We start from the raw sequence: 18,639 nt of genomic DNA on the forward strand, positions 1-18,639 counted from the left end.
AGACAATTTTGAACAGTCATCTGATGCATGCATCATAGTGTTTTTAGCTAAAGCTAATTCACAACACTTGTCCCTAGTATGGCTTTTTAATAAAATAAAAATACAGGTTGACATTATTAAAAAATAAATAAATAAATAAATGCAATAAAATAGAGTAAAAGGAGAGTAGTATACACTGTATACACACAGTATACACAGTAAACACAGTAATATACACCTTGTGATGGAACCTTGTAAATCCAAAGTGACTCTATTCCCAATCCTATTTATACTATATAAAATATGTAAATCACAGTCTAGTCCATTCAAATGATGAAAGACTTTATTTCTGTCAAATTATTTCATTCGTTTTTTTCCACTCGTCCCAGAGAAAAGATATTTGCATTAGCAAACTATTTTCCATGGAAATGGGAATTAATGAATGGGTGAGTATTTTCTAATAAAAATGATGCATCCCGTCTGTGTTGATCACATTTAAGTTAAACTAAAAATACAGTGACCTCATGCTACCCACCTGCAGCCTCTCGATTATATTCCTGTAGTCTTTGGAGGTGGTCAGGCCGGAGTCTCTTCTGGACATGTTCTTCGCTGATAGTCTCCAGTTGAGAATGCTCTTCTGTACAACATTATTGGACTTGACAAACAAGTTGTTCACCTGACTGTCCAGGTCAACTGGGATTGCAATGGCTCTGCTTTTGGCTGGATAAAGGCGAGAATAGAGATATTTCATGCTTTTGCTTGCATTACAATGGCTCCTTTCTAATGTAATAGCAGAGGTGGCCGAGCATCTTACCCACGTCTGAGAGCACCTTAATGCAGGCTTCCACCGAGGCCTTCTGAACAGGGTTCAGCCAGTTACAGTGGTAAACCCTGAACACTCCCTGAAGAAGTTGTACAAATACTGGCTGACGTGTCTGTAAGAAAGGGGGGGAAAAAACAACAAAATAAAAAAAAAAACAGACAATGAAGGAAGGAAGACATTTAGCAGGAGGACAAACAGCAAATAATGTAATGACCAACAAGGGACTTTGTGTTTATTCCCTCTGTAGTTTGAACACCAAACCACAAAAATGCTGTGCAGTGTACAACTGTAAGGATGCTTTACCACCTCTAGTGGAAGGATCTACAGCTTCAGGTCCAGTGGGAAAGTTGTTTATAATAAAGTGCTCTCCCAACAAAACAATCCACACCATTATGTGACAGACTATACATCTGATATCTAACACCATGAACACAGAACAATCTATCAGCTGGCCCCAGTCTGAGGGGACAATAAATACCTCAGTTATCTTTCCAAGAATGGCAGCCTTTTGCGAGAGAAAGAGGGTCGTGATGTCATCATGTAAAACATCACAGATAGTACAAATGGTTACATAATTAAAGTAACATCAACACCTTGCACTTTGACATGTAACAACTCCACATCCCATCATATAAAAAGGTATGTTTAGTCGGAAACACGACACCACAAAGGGATTCGGTCATCTATGAAGGATACAGGTAATTATTTATCAATAACTCCTGTGGGCAACAGAACACTGCTACGCCAAGGTCAAAGGAACAGCTGGGCCACAACTCAACTGTCCACCATCAGCACCACATCTGAGCTAAATCCTGTGCAACACATATGGCAACAAACTATCATCTACAAAAATGTGTAAACTCACACTTCTCAACATTATAATTATAATTAATTTTATTATAAATAAGGGGTGTTGGGAAACACGTGGGAGAGTCACCTCTACTTACATACATGTGGCAAGTCATCTATGCAAAGGGAAGAACGTCATTATTGTGTAGCTAATGCAAATTTGTGTGACTGTCTGTGTGATATGTGTACTTCAAATGCTGAACAGCACAGTTCAGATTACCTGCAGGCTTGTGCTCTGGTCAGAGAAAGGAGAGCTGAAGAAACATGTGACGATGCTCATGACCGTCTCGGTTACATAACGCTCGAGCATGGTATCTGCATGCTTCCTGTCACTGGTGTTGTTGCACACCTACGTCATGACAGAAACAATATCAGCATAACACACGGCCACTGAATCACACTTCCTGCATGTGGGTGACAGGTAACATATGTCCACTGCATGCTGTGTTGACATAATCACCCAAACCCATGGCAGAGCAAAGCCCTGATCACACAGGCAAAGATACTGTGTTTAATGGCTCACCCTGCATATGTCCACCAGGAAGTTCTCAAACAGTTTCCACATATGGTTAGATGTGTAAATCTCCTTCATCTCCACCTCCGTGTCCACATAACAGTGGTTAAGGAAGTTGATGTAGGCAACCTTTACCTGTTTGGATGCAAAACAAACAAACCGAAGAAGTCACATTTACTGTGTGTAAACACAGGAGGCAAAAAAAATAAAGTGTTTTAACTATGAGGTCAGACCCTACAAGAACATACAAACTGCACAAAATTTTCATTCACTGCTATTCAGCACACGTCTACTTCATTTTAAAGGTGATATATATAAGAAATGTATTATACTGTATGTACATATTACTGAAAAAAGAGACAGACATGTTGTTTTGGATACTTTTGTTCTGGACAGAGAAGCAACACTAGGAACATCAGACAAGTTTAGCTAATGCCCAGTCTCTCTCTCTTCCTCTCTCGTACACTTTGTCTATGGATATTTAACGTCTATAGCGTTCTTATGGTCCATTATAGTCACCTTGTCATCTCCTCTAATCATATTATAATTCTCTGCTGCTGCTCTAAAGCAGACACACTTAACCACTGCATATACATACAATGTCTAACTTTGTTTTTGTATATTTACTTGGTCCTGGTCTAAATGTGATGTTTGTTTTCTTAAAGTCCACTTTCGTAAGAACAGTTTTCATGCACATAAAATCAATATCATAACGGAGCAAAGATACACGATGCAACGTTCTGCACAAGTTATCACAATAAACAAATATGTCTGTGTGTTGTTATCGTAGCCTCTGTTTTGATATCCAATCGAGCACACCTTGTTTGTAAATATGCTGGGTTCAAATGGGGTTGCTCACCACGTTCACAAGGCAAACCTAACACTGCCCCATCATGCACTTTGACCTTAAATCTCTGATTTCAGCCTCATGTGAGTTCAAACTGTAATCCATCCATCCATCCATCCATTATCTACCGCTTTATCCTCCACCAGAGGGTCACGGGGGGTGCTGTGCCTATCTCAGCAGACATTGGGCGGTAGGCGGGGTACACCCTGGACAGTTCGCCAGTCCATCACAGGGCCACATATAGACAAACAACCATTCACTCACACTCTCACACCTACGGTCAATTTAGAGTGATCAATTCACCTAATCCCCATATCGCATGTTTTTGGACTGTAAATTAAATTTCTTTGTCTCTGACAACATCTTCAGGATACCTCTGTGGGAGTCAACCCCGATACCGGCCATAGACAGAAAGCACGGCCTGGAGGGGCAGACCCCTTCCCAGACATAGAGATCTGAAAGGGATGTTTCACAGGTATAAATGTTTAGGTCTCACTATGCTCTGGGTCTTTCTTCATCTCAACCACTCGTGTGCAGATCGAAGAAGAAGAAAATAAAACCTACACCTAAAACTACATCCAGGCCAGTGACTAAACACATAGAGACTAGATAGTTTGCCACATATTTCACTTTAAAATGAATAAAAGAAAAGGTTCATCATACTTCAGGGATGCAGTCTTCATGGGTGACGACACGCACAATGTCATCCAGGGGCAGCAGAGAGTTACACTTGATCTCAGTGTACACGTTCTTGCCCTCAGTGCAAACAGCCAGCAGCTCCACCAGGTGGATGTGGTACATTAGAGGGCTGTTCTCGTCCATGCGGTCTCGCTCCGAGCGCATCATCTGGATGAGGGTTTGAAAGGAGGCACGATCGTTGTAGAACACCAGAACATCCTCGCCTGAGTTCACCAGCTGAGTGAGGAAATCATAGTCCAAAAACAATCTAGTCAGCAATGCAGTGAATCACATTGACCCGTGTATAACATACAGTATTTTATAAGATTCATAGCACAGACCTCAGCCATAACAATGTCCTGACATTTCTTTATGAACTTATTCTCAGCCTTCACAATGGTCTGCAGGAACTTCAGGTACTGGACGTGACGACCATGAGACTCAGTGCAGTGGACAAAGTGTTGCACCACGCGCTCATTGATTTCACTGCACAGCTGGAAGTTATTCATGAAGATGTGCTGCATGGTGACGGCCTCCAAGATCTGAGGGAGGTGGCAGAAGTCAGGACAGGACAGGACAGTAATATGTGCGTTTCAGATGTTTCTTCTCCCTGAAAGATATCATTTAAAAACTCAAATTAACAAAAAATTCCCTCTGTGTAATCCCCATGCTACTCACCCCTGGATTAAGAAACAAGTTGATATGCTTGTGGAGCAGAGCTTGGTTCTGCTGATTCCCTGCACAGAAATTCTGCAAAAACTCATGAGCCGTTTTCATGATCTCCTGCATCCGGACATCCTCGCCCTAAGGTACATAACACAGTGATGGTTCTGTTTTCACAATGGAAACCAGTTTGAGACACGGTTGGTGTTTACTAATAAAAATGTGGCTGCCAGCAGGAACACAACGAAAAAGACACTTCAATCACATATCAAAACGCTAACTAACTAGGCGGCCTTTAAATACTGGCACACTATAAATCGCTTAGACTCCTGCACCAAATTCCAGAGAGAAATATCTGTTTATTAGTTTGCTGTAACACAGGAGCTGCTGGTCTGCTGCTGCCTGGAGTGTGTGTAGGTATTTTAAATACGATATAAGTCACAATATAACACATGTAAACTTACTGATGGAAGCAGCAGTGGATCAACAACTCCTATGTGACATGATGAAAAAATTGATGATTATCTCTATGGTTGTCGGTGTAGGAGTGAGCCTACAACTCCAATCTTCATCTAAAAAAGAAAAGTCTGTCTAATGTCAAGATGAAGTTGTGAACATATCCTAGAATATTGCTGACTCATGCAGGTGTAGATTTTATGAGCTCAGGCTTTTGTTAGGTGGCCAAAATCTATTTCCTTGTGTCCCTGCTGGCAGCCATGTTTTCAGTGAGAGTGAGCTTCCATGACTCAAGCTGCTTCACAGCATGGAGGATGCACCCAGGGCATGTACAACACAATCAAAACGGATTATGTGTCAGCCACACAAAAAAAGAATTGAATAAAGACAAACGGCAAATGTTTACACGTCACAGTGTTTTTAGAGCCTCCCTAAATAATCCACATGCAATGCACCTTCTCATAGGGGATCTGCAGCAGCTCTAGCACCACACTGTGAGCTCCCATGTTCCTCAGCAGCCTCTGTTGCTGCTTCTTACTCTTCTTCCCAGAGCTTCCCTCCTGGACACACAGCTTACTGAGGCGCAGCAGGATCTGAAGGCAAACAGCAGGGTGGGTTTTAGAACAGATGCCAGATCACAAACATGAAAAAATAGCATTTGGGATAATAATAATCTTACCTCTTTTACAACCCTGTAGTTGTAACTGCTGGTGCTTTCTGTCCTTTTGTCAGAATCAAGTGAATCTCCCTGAAAACAATAAGGAAAATAGGTCTTATAGTAATTACATTTTGAAGGCAACACGTGCTCATTGACTAGTATTACAAAAATGATGAAACATTGGTTCCGTGTGACTGGTTTTAGTGTTACTATTTATGTATCAAGGTCAAAATGCATAGGTTTGTATTCTGCATATCTAATGTGAATGGATCAAATAATTAAAGGGTTATTCAACACAAGTGTCCAGGCATCTAGCATCATGATAAACACAACATTAAAGATAGGCTTCTACTCTAGCAATGAGTGTCTCCAATGATTATCTCATGTGATGGTACACTAAACCTTCTTCTTGTTGTCAGATTCAGAAGGTCCATCTCCGTCCATCACATCTTCTCCTTGCCTCTTGTACACCCACAATTCAGATTTCTCAACGATGGACCGCAGCTGGTCCAGGTCTGATTTAATTTGCTTATAGTTGTCCACGTCCTGACTTGTCACCAGCAGTTGGACCTGAATTGAGGGGAGAAACATATGTGCAAATTTAAATATCATGCAGGTTACTAGTGCTGTAGTGAAATATTACTGTGCACATGGCCACATATTAAAATGAAAATAGTGATAAACTGAAGGTTTTACTTGTTTGAAGGCCATGAGGACCTCTTGCCTCTGGCTGAAGTGTCTGAAGAGCAGCTGAAGCGCTCCAGACACAAGAGGTGGATAGTCGTGCATGGTCAGGTGCAGCAGGACCCTTAGGAAAGTACGACCACCGTGTTCATCCAGGTCTAGTGGAGTGTTCTCCTCACTGTAAAGACAGTGCAACACAAATAAATTAGCAGAAATCTTCATTTTATAACATTTTCAGAAACATAAAGACAAGGAAGATTTGGATTACCTTCCTCCAAAGATCCCCTCTGCCTGTTCTTCAATGTTCTCAAAGTCAAGATTTCCTGAAGTAAAAAAAACAAAAAAACAAATCAGTAATATGATTGTTTTTGGTGAGTAAAAATGAATTAAGACCACATTCATTACATATTGTTGCTTTATACCTGGCATCTGGCCTGGGACATTGCTGGTTCCATTCAGAATGGCAGTGTTTTCTCCTTGCGGGTTGTTCTCATCAAACTCACGTTTGAAAATGCACAGCAGGCAGGAGATCCTGTAGTCCAGCCTTACATTCAAAATAAACTAAAAGGCATAAATGAAGAGTGTTACAGATGTAAAGCATTGATTAGATTAAAAAGAAGAACTAGTGTTCTGATCTTGCACCTGCAGAATTTCAATGATCTTCAGCTTGGTGTCCATGACCATGATGTCTTCTCTTTCGGGTTCAGTTTGAGTTTTGACCACGTCTCCCTCGGGCTGATGAGTAGGTGTGCTGGGCAATAGGCCGCCTCCTCGTAACACTACCTGGGTCATCAGCTCCCCAACTCCGTGAATGGACTTCATCACATTGCTGCCAGCTACAACACATAAACAGAGAACTCGCATTCAAATTCATAGACATGGATGTTTGTGTGGAGTGCTTTAAAGGCAAGGCAAGTTTATTTGTATAGAACTATTCATACACAAACAAACATAACAAACAATTTCCTCTACTTCATTTCCTTTCAGGGAACTACGGTTATGAGAAGGTAAGCCTATCAGCTCCAAACGACTCTCTTTTTGTTTCTAAATAATTATAGTGTGACATTCCTGTGGTGCACACAGGAAGTGATTTGTTTCATGTCAAAACAGAGGCCAAGACCGCTGTAAACAGGTGGGAATGTGACTGAAGACACAAAGAAACACCCGCAAAAAACTTTCAACATGAATTCTACTGCTTAATAAGCCCAGTCCTCCAACAGTTCTGTACACATGCACTGCTGCTGTATACACACAAAAGCTCCCTCAGTCAGCACTGATAACATAGCTTGACATCGCATGTTTTCAGATGAAAGACGCAACATAGAAATAATGCTAAATCATTATGTTCACAAAGAGACAAACAGTCAGAGAACAACAACAAAATATCACACTCAAGTTTTAAAACCAAGATGTAAAATAATCTGTAATCTGTAACCTTTGGTAATCAACTTAAATCTGACATGCAACTATGATATTTATGTTATCTGGAAACCTATGAGGGATAAGCAACTTTTGTGTACTACATGCACATAAAGAATTAATCAGATAATCACCCTAACAACATTTGAGCCATAGATTCTCAGTACGGCACAGATTCTTTGAACTTTCATGACTAGTTTTTCCAGTTGTATTATTGTTTGATCACAGCAGCACAAGATGCCAGTGAGGTGACAGATACTTCCATTAAAGGAAAAGTTTAACATGTTTGTCTATTTATGCTTTAACTGTTTATACCTACACAACTGTGAAGTTAACCAGTGTTGTAATCAGTGGAGTAAGGCTCATGGAGATGGACATTTACCTTTGTTTTCCTCTTCCTTCTCCATCTTGTTGATGGGGTATATGGTACTAACATGAACACAGTCCAAAATGTTCAACAGGATCTTTGTCAGTCGAAGCAGGTCACTGAAGTTGTAAAAGCCGAAATAAATAAGGTTCCTTGCCAGGTTCACTACCTACAAATGAGAGAATTCACAACCATAATTAGGAACATAATTAAAACCAGTGACTAATCTGTTAATTGGCTACATAGAGCGGCTTTACCTCAAAGGTGAGTTTGTTTTTCTCCCTGTCTGAGAAGGGAATGTTCTGCGACACCACCTCTCTCAGGTAATTCTCCACAAAATCCATTGTGAGGCAGAACCGCTCCTTGATCTCATCTCTGGTGGTTCCATCATTGTCATAGCTGGATAATGAGAGAAGGCGCACATCACATCACCTACACACATGTCCTCAAAATGTAAACTCAAGTCACATAAATGTTTTCCTGTGGCAAACTCACTCATCGATTGCAATTTTAGAGGGAATCTCAGACCAGAGACGAGCATATTTGACGGGTGTGACCTGCTCCTGAGGGTCGCGGTCTACGTGCATGTGCAGCATCAGGCGGCAGAACGAGGCCCGCAGGTCAAAGGGCAAGTCCTCGTCCGACATGCAGCGCAGAATCAAGTCCACATCTAGCTGACCTGAGATCTTGTTGATGGCCAGGTACTGACGGTCCAGGCACATGCGGGCAAAGAGGTTCAGCTGACACCTGAGAGGAATGTAAATAAGAATTATTTATTGTCATGTTGATTAGACTCAATATGTCATGCTTGTGAGGTGTGTTTTTTTTTTGATAATCACACACAATTTTGATGTTTGTTCTGGATGCTAATGCAGTTCACAGTACTGCTTCAGATTAAAGCTGCTGTCAGTGAAGCAGATGGATAACCTTTGGGTATCTTCTGGTCCATTGATGCCAATCAGCATTCCTTTCCTCCCTCCCTACATCATTTTTGAGGGAGGGGCATTTATTCACCAACAAACAGCGTCACCTCATGCAGAGGTCCGCCTCTTTGTGGAGAAAGAAAAATAGAGTAGGGAGGAGCTTAGCAAATCAAAGCACTACTCACGCTGCTATACCAGGAAATACGATTCTAACTGTGGCCGTGATATTGCAGTGGGTCAGAGGACGTCAGCCTAGGTGACAGTCTCTTAGCCCTCCAGAGGACAGATTGCGTTATGCATGCTAAGGAATATGGCCACGTGCCCTAAAAAAAAACCTCTGAATACGTATTTTTTGTGATTAGATCTGAACACACATTCACAGGACAAATTGGAAGCATTCAGACTTTTACTTGGAGTGAACTGCACCATAAGAGGATGGATGTTAATACCAGGTCTGAACAGGACCTGAGAGATTCATGTCACTGATATAACACTCATATGTGATAATTTCTGGAATTTAACTCAAGATTTCACTGACAGTGATTTTAATGTTATAATCAGTGCACTATGATTTTCACAACATCATGTATCGACAGTAAATATATGTATATTCAAACTCACCTGTAGTAACTAACCACCTCCTGATCCTCCTTCTGGCCTTCTTTTGCATCCTGGGCCAATTCCCTGATGCTCTTACTTCTGATTTCCTTACAATTGTCCTTCCAAAACAGCCACACTTCCTCTTCATCCTCTGCCTCCAACGGACTCTCTCCATTTGTCAACAGCTCAATCTCAAACTTTGATAGGACCAATCTAGGGACAAGCACAACATTTAAGTCCAGGATGCTCTTCACAGCTGTGAGATACAAGAGAAGTATGAGGAACTCACTTGGTCTCAATGAGGATGTCAGCATTGGAAGGGTCCAGCACTGCATTACAGATAAGCTCCTGGGTCACAGGGATGGACTTGTTCATGGACACACAGAGATCTGACAGGTAGTCCAGAAACCTAGGTATAGATGACAACGCATGTAATATTTTTCCATATTCACTATGATAGGGATAAGACATATACAAGAGCAATTTGGAAAGTATTACTAATTGTGCAGTTCAAGTTCTCTCTTTCTCTACTTATATAACTGTAATCAACAAAATGGTGATTGAAAGTTTACACAGCCTTCAATGTCTAGTCTGACACAAGTTGACACACAAGTTTAAATGGCTTTTCAGACTAAGCTTCACTACCTGTGAGTTGTTCTTTTCTGTGTGAATAGTCACTATATTGCTTGCGAAACATACACACTGATACACACTGGAAAGCAAATTAACTATCAAAGGACCAATGAGAAAAGTTAGTTGACACATAAAAGAGGATATATAAATAACATCCAAACTAGAAGTATTTAAAATATAGTAGTGGAAAAGAAGGGGTCTACTGGTATCAAGACAGATGTCTTATTACTATTACTATTACTATACCATCAGTTAAATTGTTTGGTATGTAATGAACATCTACTGGAAAATACTTGAAAACACTTATACAGGCCACTCTGAAGATAATATTAAAAAAGCCAAGCAGCACCAAAACAAACTCCTTAACTTAATGGTCTTAGATAAACACTAGGTTTAGAGAGAAGTCAATTACCCCTTTGGGTAACGCTTTCTTTTACAGTCCCCTAATTACCTGGTATTTAGCTGGTAAATTCATGGTAACACTAAAGTGTTGCTAGGTAATTACCAAGGGTAATAAGATAAGTAAATACAGTGAAACCGTTGCCAAAATACTGGGTAATGCACGGTAATGTACTCGGTAAGTAAAGTAAAACTGTACTGTAAAAGAAAGCCAAGCTTGTTTCCATGTAATTACACACATTTTTAGGGTTAGGTTTGTTAGATTACCCCTTGGGTAAATGGCTAGTAATTAGGGGACTGTAGGTACCTGCTTATTACCAGTTTATAACCCAATAATACACTTACATTTACCATAGTTTTGCCATAGTTTAGCTGTACATACCTTCTTATTAACAGCAGTAATAACACGCTATAATTAACTATATAGTTACCAGGTAAATGCCCAGTATTTTGGCAACAGTTTCACTGTATTTACTTTCTTATTACCATTGGTAATTACCTAGTAACACTTTGGTGTTACCATGAATTTACCAGGTAAATACCTGGTAATTAGGGGACTGTAAAAGAAAGCGTTACCGACCTTTGATTAAAAGTACACGATGCATAAAATGAAGCATGGTGGTGTTCGGTGTGTATAGGTACAGGGACTTGAGTCAAACTTGATGGAAAGTCAACTCTTTGGTGGTAACAGAAGAAAAGAGAAAGATCTGAAGTAGTTATAACCAACCACTGACCTCAATATCATTGAGCTACTTCAAATGTAAAGTTCATACAAAACATCCCAAAAGACTGAAGGCTGAGGGTATGAAAAATACTACTTAGAGCATCTCAGTATTTGCTTTATGTTGATATCTTATTTAATGATTTTTGCGTTTTGCCTGATCACTCCTGTTTTCCTTGAAGCATGGTACACATCTCACAAATTCTGCCAAGGTGTGTAAACACATGAGCAGAACTGTAGTAAAGAACCTTCTTTATTCAACCTTCTGCATCAGCCTGACTAACACAGTGACACAGCAGAATCACACACACACAAAAACTGTCAGCAAATAAGCCTTCGGGCCAAGATCCTGCACAAGCAGTTACACTAAAATCCCTCAGCACTTGAATACATTTACATGGATTTAATTCCTTCGGGACGTTAAACAAACACATTTGACCCAAAATGGCCACAGCAGGTCTTTCTGTGTCAGTTTTACAGAACGATCGCAGTTTCTTCCTGTAAGCCTCACCTCGGCTCCCGGTTCTTCCTCACCAGTGTGACAAATGTGTCTATCTCAGCAGCTGTGATATGTTTCTCCAGCAGCTTCCTGTTGTTGTGGAGCAGAGCTGTTATTGTGTCTTCTGCCAACACGTCATATCCTATCTGCTTTTGCATGAAGCGGAATTGTTTGGCAATATATTCCTGCAACGACCCAGAGAGAGTAAATGTTTACTATGAAGAAAAACAAAATTATAGTACCACAGTCAGCCAGAAAGGCGCCGTTGTGTCCACCCACCTGGTTCTTCCGATAGTCCTGCTGGGAATGGCGTAACACTCTGTAGCAAAGCCGGCAAATGTGTCTAAAAGGAGCGTGGCGCTGGTCACCAAGTTCTTCCAAACGAAGCATGGGACCATCACCACTATCTGTGAAAGGGGCTTGGAGAAGTTTGAAAATCTGCAATGGAAAAGTAGCATTTTAAATCTTAAATCAAAACAGCGTCGTAACGGTCTCTGAGGTTGAAGACCAACCTGTTTCAGGATATTCTGCTCTCTCATGAGTTTTTGTCTCTCTCTGTTGGGTTTGTTAACCATGATCTCCAACACATCTTGCCCACTGTTGGGGATGTCCACCACAAAGAAAACTAAATCTTCAAGAAGCTTGGTCACAAACCTGAAGAGTAAAAACGTGGAAGTCAAAATATTTTCAGTGACATTTAGGTTTACATTTCTCTTTGAAATGTACAGATAAATACAATTAGTCTGCTATTTTCACTCCCGACATACCTCCTCTCATTTTGTGTTATGGTTCCTTTTTCCAGCTTGCCAGCAATGGATGCCAACACTTTACTCGCATCATTAGCAAAGTCTAAATCACGTACTTCAGCTGGTGGCACAGGTACAATGGCAAACGCTTCCTTGTCTTCTTTGACTGCTGATGTTCCAATCTAAAAACAACAACAATTGTTTTATCACACTGAGAAAAACTTGCCTCATATTCTGATCACATCCAGTACTCACTCGTAACATCACTGGCTTCTCCTCCTCTTTGTCGATGGGGTTGTTGGTGCTGTGAACCCAGGTGTTCGTACACAAATGTCTTAGCCTCACATACGAGCTCCTACAAGAGAGAGAGAAGTGAGACAATGAATGCAGCTGCAGGAAGGAGAAAATCTGAATTTCCTTCTATTTAAAGTGCATTTTATTTTTTCAATGTGAAAGAAATTTAGATTTACAAGAGAGGAACTAAGCGTTGCATAGTCCCAATTAATCCAACCCGTGCCCTTTAGTGAGGTGGGCAATAATACAAAAAAAACAAGGGCATTTTACTTTTTACAGAGTGACTTGAGTACCAGACCACAACTGTGGAGCAGAATGCCACATAAAAGGTCCATTATGTGAGAAAACTTTTGCATTAAGTCATGAAATGTGTCAGCAGAGACTAAGAAACACATTTCAATTGAAATACTGGCTTCACTGATCAAACACAGCAAACTTCACAGTCATGGGTTGGAAATGCTGAAGGTTAATGTTACTAAACCCAAAACATTCAGGGTTTTTTTTTTTAATGTTACTGAACCCAAAAATTAAATGTTGATAGATTATGCAATGTGCAAACATCTTTTTGAGAAGGGTTAGGGTTACATTTTCTTATATTATATTTTATATTAAATAAATAGTATTATAGTATAACTTAACCTCAGGTTTAAGTGCCTCAATTTTTGGACACTTGACATGAATCGTCACCTAGTCCCAAGTCTGGATAAATGCGGAGGGTTGTGTCAGGATGGGCATCTTGCGCAGAACCTTTGCCAAATAAAATATGCAGATCGCTGTAAAAGGCACTACAGAGGCAGATGATCCGCTGGCAACCCATAAAGGGAAAAGCCGAAAGAAGAAGACTATACTTGACATGGCCCAGTTAGATAAAGATTTATTCTTTGTTTTAATATTTTCCATGTCTTATCATATTATTGTTTAGTACATTGAGACTGTCTGTGTGAGGAACTAAATTAGAGACCAAAACAAACCAAAACAAAAGAGGCAGATTAAGCTCTTTTACTTGTGAAAACTCCATGACCTTTACTTTTCAAACATCCTCAGGCTGATACACTAGCTTCAGCACACAAAATACTGCAATCTCATAATCTTTTTGGGCCAGTTGCCAGGAAACTGGAATAAATAGATTCACGTTCCCAAGAGAACAAAAGTAGTTAGTATTAATGAGCCCATGTCCTTTGTTTGCTGATGTCCTATTAAAACTTTAATAATGTGCATAAAACCTTGACATTGAAGTAATAAAATAAAGTAGTAGTAGTTGTAGTAGGTGTTTTGATGAGGCTGAAACCATCATTATTGTGTGTGTGTGTGTGTGTGTCCACTTCCAGCAGCTATGTGCTATGTACCACAGAAACAGTTGGCTGAAACATGATGACTCAGATTCTCTTCCTGTGGTTTTGGCAGACATGCCAGTAACCAGCATCACAACCTTCATTTGATTTGGCCACATTTTCAACAAAAGAACTGCAACAATAACACAATGAATGTCCCATTCAGCTACATGTGTGTTAGGGCTGCGCGACATTGGGAAAACTAGCACATTGTGTGCATTTGTCTGTATGTGCTGCAGAAGAACCCGCTATAAGCCAGTTTTATCTGAATCTGATTAACTGTAACAAAGATAACACAGACCCAGGCAGTGAGTAAAATATACAGACACTGGAAACAAATGAAATCCAATATTTCCATTCCAACAACATGGTTTTATTTAATATATTGTGCCTCCTTTAAAACATGTTCTTCTATTTAAAACAAAAACATATCTATCTGGCTTAATAAAGGTCACATAAATCTTTACATCTCTGCATGGGGGATTTAAAGGTGCAGTGTGTAAAATTCACAGCAAGTTAAATTTAGCTACATTGCCACAATATAAGCCTTATTGGTGAACTTGTGCGCAGCAGCCACATATCCCTCACCTCACTCTTCCAAATGTGTTATTGAATCTATGAAGCCTTCAGCTACCATCAAACCTCAAGAGATAGTTTGTCCCATGTGGGCTATTGAAAAAACATGATGGTCTAAAATAGTGGCCTCCATAGAGCTTACCACTACTTATTACTTACTAAATGATACGTTTGCAATATGTATATTTATCTTCTGAGTCTTTTGTGGGCCACACGGTGGTACATGGCTGGCAATGTTGCCTCACAGCAAGACGGTTGCCGGTCTGGGCCTTTTTGTGTGGAGTTTGCATGTTCAACAGGTTAATTGAACAATCTAAATTGCCCGTAGGTGAGAGCAAAAGGTTGTTCATCTCTGTTGGCCATGCGAAGGCCTGGAACTGTCCAGGGTGAACCCTGCTTTTCGCCCTATGTCAGCTGGAACTGATCAACTGCACTGCTCCCTCACTCTCACTCGACAACTCCCAGTGTTACCCACATACACACTCTCACACAAAACATGGCCCTTCAAAGAGCCGCAGCACTCTTGCAACACAGGAGTTGCAATAGCAGGCTCTCGGGTAACCTTAACCACCCTCATTAACATCTCGACTCACGTTTAACCATCTCCTTTTGCTCATTCCTGACATTTGAGAAATTGTAATATTAGTTGTGTTCTCAGTGTTCAAGAGGCTTTACAATAATATGTACATTGCAATGTTGGGCTAAGAAGGGCGAAGGCTTCTATTTGTTTTTTGAGTAGGTCAGAGAGACTTCACTTTATATTTACGATGTAAAAGATAATTCAGTTCCCATGGGTACTTCTGAAAATGTAATTCTAGTCTTTTATTAAATATATTATTGAAGTAGTGATCATTCTATAGATTTGACTGTGTCAATATTGCATTGAGCCTAATTAAAATAGTATTCGGATATAAAAGGTATTCCTCCTATAACGTGTATATCCTTGTTCGATTTGATTTATTTTACATAACACAAATATATAAACACAGTATTGCAGTGCACCATTTATACTTTAAGATGTCAAGGATGACGACATAAAGGTAATTTCCATTGTGATCCTCCAGAGGAAGACAAAATGGTGACACATGATGTTCAAGCCCAACTAAGTTGTGAAGAAATCGTCAAATCGAACATTCAAGATGTTATCCAGAAAAAACAAGTAAAACTAATAATAGATAAAATACAACACAAGGGAACAATTCTGGTCTATTGTTCTGGTCTAATAATAATTTCTCACAGCTTGTTTTTTTAAACCTCAAGTAGATTTAATCTCATATGGAAGTGAATTCAATTCACCCGTTACGCAGAAAAAATGTACAAGGTATGTAAACAAACTGTCTGAGCAGAGACTGTGTGCGTTTGTGTGTTTCATGATTACTGGATAGTCAGTTGTGACCTGTACAGTGCCATCTCTTTAACACAAAACCTTTACACATAGTAACGTCTGTACTATGTCCTTCATTCTAAAAGCATCAAGCCTGCTCCAAATGTGTGTGTGTGTGTGTGTGTGGCTCATCAGGCCTCAAGCAGAGACATCGGTGGATAATCTTGGCAGCCATTGCGTAACCACTCCCACTAAAGCTAACAGGCTTACCTTTGTGTACTGGTTCTCCCAGGCCTTAATTAGCCCCCTGGCTGAAGTGTGACAAACAGGGTTATTTCAGGTGGGGATGGGCGGGGCTAGCAGCACACAGGCATGCACATGACGGTGTGACACAATAGGGGCTTTGAATCAACGTGGATAGTTTCTGTCCTTATCTGATGAGTTGTGACGGGGACAAACGTGCTACGATAATTTTAGAACAATCCAACAACACACACTGGAGGCTTATTATAGACGGTCAAAACATGGAAATACACAACAGTTTCTGCTCAGCCAAGACGTCATGGGAAAGAAGCAGCTTTATCCTGCAACTGCTTGAATTATCACATTACTTTCACACCAAACTACAGTTGGGGAAAACTGCTGTGTTGCTAAATAAAATCTGTACGTCAGCATTGCCTCATTTTCAGCTGGCCTTGGTTTAAACAGCAGATTTCCTAAGAAAGCATTCAACTGCCAGATGATGAGCGAAGACACATGTAATGTTAACAAAACATATGATTTGTGGTTTTAGCACTGACTCGCATCAATAATTTTTTCTTTTTTTTGCCATTTATTTTTAGTAGAACCCAACTCATGAGTTTTTCTGTTTTTCTTCCATCTGATAACATATTAATTAAATATCAAATATATTAAAAACAGATAAACAAATAAACTTTTGGATGAAAGCGTTGTTGCACTTAGCAGCATGTGTCATGTTAATCCAAACAAAATTGTGCAATAACCACACAATATTTGGTTGTCCCCATAATTCAACATCTAGCTCTAGCCATGCAGAGATTTTCCTCGTATAGTGCCTGTGCTATCAAAACGTGACACAGAATCAGGTGTTGATTATTTTAGCAGACTCACTTCCCATCACCTTCACCTTTCCACATCATAGAGAAAAATACCATCACTGAATTGCCCATAATAAGCGAACACTGGGCATAAAAAAACAATTAAAAACTGAACCAATAATTTTTCCTGCAACATAATATTTTGAGCAGCGGTTCCCAACCCTCTAGCAGGGAAAAGTACCAGATCATGTGATGTGCCGACCAGGACGGGAAACCCCTTCAGAAGTATGACTAGTGCATTGTGTTTTGTAAAAAAAATTCCAGGAATCTTTTATTAAATACTGTATCCCAAGGAAATTAAATTATAATAGTACAAAACCAAAAGAAGGCTGGGCAGCAGACCGGATGTTAAATATCAACTGTGCTATTTTCACACATACTATAAAACTACCCTATGACCACACTGACAAAACCATCAGAGCCACTACCAGAGGTGACAGTGAAGTGTCCTACAGGCACACCATGTTTGGACAGTCTTGGCTTTCAGTTAAAGGTATTAAAATGTGGAACAATTTACCACCTGCAAAAGACCCACAAACACCACCTTCAAAATCCTTCTACTAACCTTGGCATAATTTTGCATGTATATGGCATACTGATGTTCATTATTATGCCGTGTCCCTTTTAAATAAACATTAAATAATGCCATAAATTGTCTCTGAAAAAGAGGCTTAGTGTTTGTATCGAGATAAATACTGAGTTTCACATGATTTGTACAGTGTACATGAATGACAAAAAGATTGGGAAGCCCTGGCTTTCACCATAATTGCAAAAACAAAAGTTCTCATCACTTCAGACAAACCCTGTGTTGTTGAACAAAAATCCCCTCTCTGCTTTACACGTGTTAAGAGTTAAGAGTTTATTGCTGACACAGTTAGATTTGTGTCTGACATCACATGGTCATTCTTATTATACGCCAGGGTTTTTATTATTGCTATTTAACCGCCTTTTTTTTCTTTTTTTTTCAAACATCAAAACAGGTTTTTCCTTGAGGAGTGTTTGCCACTTTTATTTCCTCTGACATTTAATTAAGGCATGTACTGTATGCAAATTATGTCAGTCATAATAAAGTAGGCAACTCTGGAATAATTGATTTTGGTACGAGTATGCGTGTGAGTGTGAATGTGTGTGTGTTATCATGCATGCTTGCACTATTTCACCTGGGCACCATGGAGTCCCCTCCTCTCAGCGTGGTAGGATCCAGCTCAAAGATGGAGGAGATATCCATGCCATCGGGAACTGGCACCAGGGTGTACATGATTTTCTCCTGTGGAGCTCGCAGACGACCACGCAGTGCTTCATTATCGGAATCCAGCTAGAGTGAGAAGACATGTGGCAATACTACTTTACACAGTGAAGTTTATGAATAAATCAACACCACTAAGTGAATATGATTATTATTGATCCTGAGCTATGACGAGACAGGGAAGTGTGGACTAGTGAAGTTGTTTTCATTCATCAGTTCTTACTCCTGACACAGGCTGTGATCAGCTTCAGTCAACATCACTACACCACTTGGGCCTTGATATAATAACAGA

General features: G+C 40.0%; 1 protein-coding gene across 1 annotated transcript in view; it reads right to left on the minus strand.

Annotated features, from left to right (window-relative positions):
• Positions 1 to 18,639, minus strand: part of itpr1b (inositol 1,4,5-trisphosphate receptor, type 1b) — a gene marked incomplete at both ends in the record, with an annotated part of 108,108 nt that overhangs the window by 65,039 nt on the left and 24,430 nt on the right. Inside the window, 25 exons of the mRNA XM_083893028.1 lie at positions 515 to 699; positions 794 to 914; positions 1,872 to 2,000; positions 2,175 to 2,300; positions 3,676 to 3,927; positions 4,032 to 4,232; positions 4,369 to 4,494; positions 5,265 to 5,402; positions 5,489 to 5,557; positions 5,870 to 6,037; positions 6,164 to 6,329; positions 6,420 to 6,474; positions 6,574 to 6,712; positions 6,794 to 6,987; positions 7,947 to 8,106; positions 8,195 to 8,336; positions 8,433 to 8,684; positions 9,482 to 9,673; positions 9,750 to 9,869; positions 11,725 to 11,897; positions 11,992 to 12,150; positions 12,225 to 12,366; positions 12,480 to 12,640; positions 12,714 to 12,813; positions 18,262 to 18,416. Of these exons, the coding sequence (XP_083749154.1) occupies positions 515 to 699; positions 794 to 914; positions 1,872 to 2,000; positions 2,175 to 2,300; positions 3,676 to 3,927; positions 4,032 to 4,232; positions 4,369 to 4,494; positions 5,265 to 5,402; positions 5,489 to 5,557; positions 5,870 to 6,037; positions 6,164 to 6,329; positions 6,420 to 6,474; positions 6,574 to 6,712; positions 6,794 to 6,987; positions 7,947 to 8,106; positions 8,195 to 8,336; positions 8,433 to 8,684; positions 9,482 to 9,673; positions 9,750 to 9,869; positions 11,725 to 11,897; positions 11,992 to 12,150; positions 12,225 to 12,366; positions 12,480 to 12,640; positions 12,714 to 12,813; positions 18,262 to 18,416 (3,825 nt within the window). The remainder of the gene's footprint in view (positions 1 to 514; positions 700 to 793; positions 915 to 1,871; positions 2,001 to 2,174; positions 2,301 to 3,675; positions 3,928 to 4,031; positions 4,233 to 4,368; positions 4,495 to 5,264; positions 5,403 to 5,488; positions 5,558 to 5,869; positions 6,038 to 6,163; positions 6,330 to 6,419; positions 6,475 to 6,573; positions 6,713 to 6,793; positions 6,988 to 7,946; positions 8,107 to 8,194; positions 8,337 to 8,432; positions 8,685 to 9,481; positions 9,674 to 9,749; positions 9,870 to 11,724; positions 11,898 to 11,991; positions 12,151 to 12,224; positions 12,367 to 12,479; positions 12,641 to 12,713; positions 12,814 to 18,261; positions 18,417 to 18,639) is intronic.

The sequence above is a fragment of the Microchirus variegatus genome, assembly GCF_963457635.1.
Source record: "Microchirus variegatus genome assembly, chromosome: 7".
NCBI lineage: Eukaryota > Metazoa > Chordata > Actinopteri > Pleuronectiformes > Soleidae > Microchirus > Microchirus variegatus.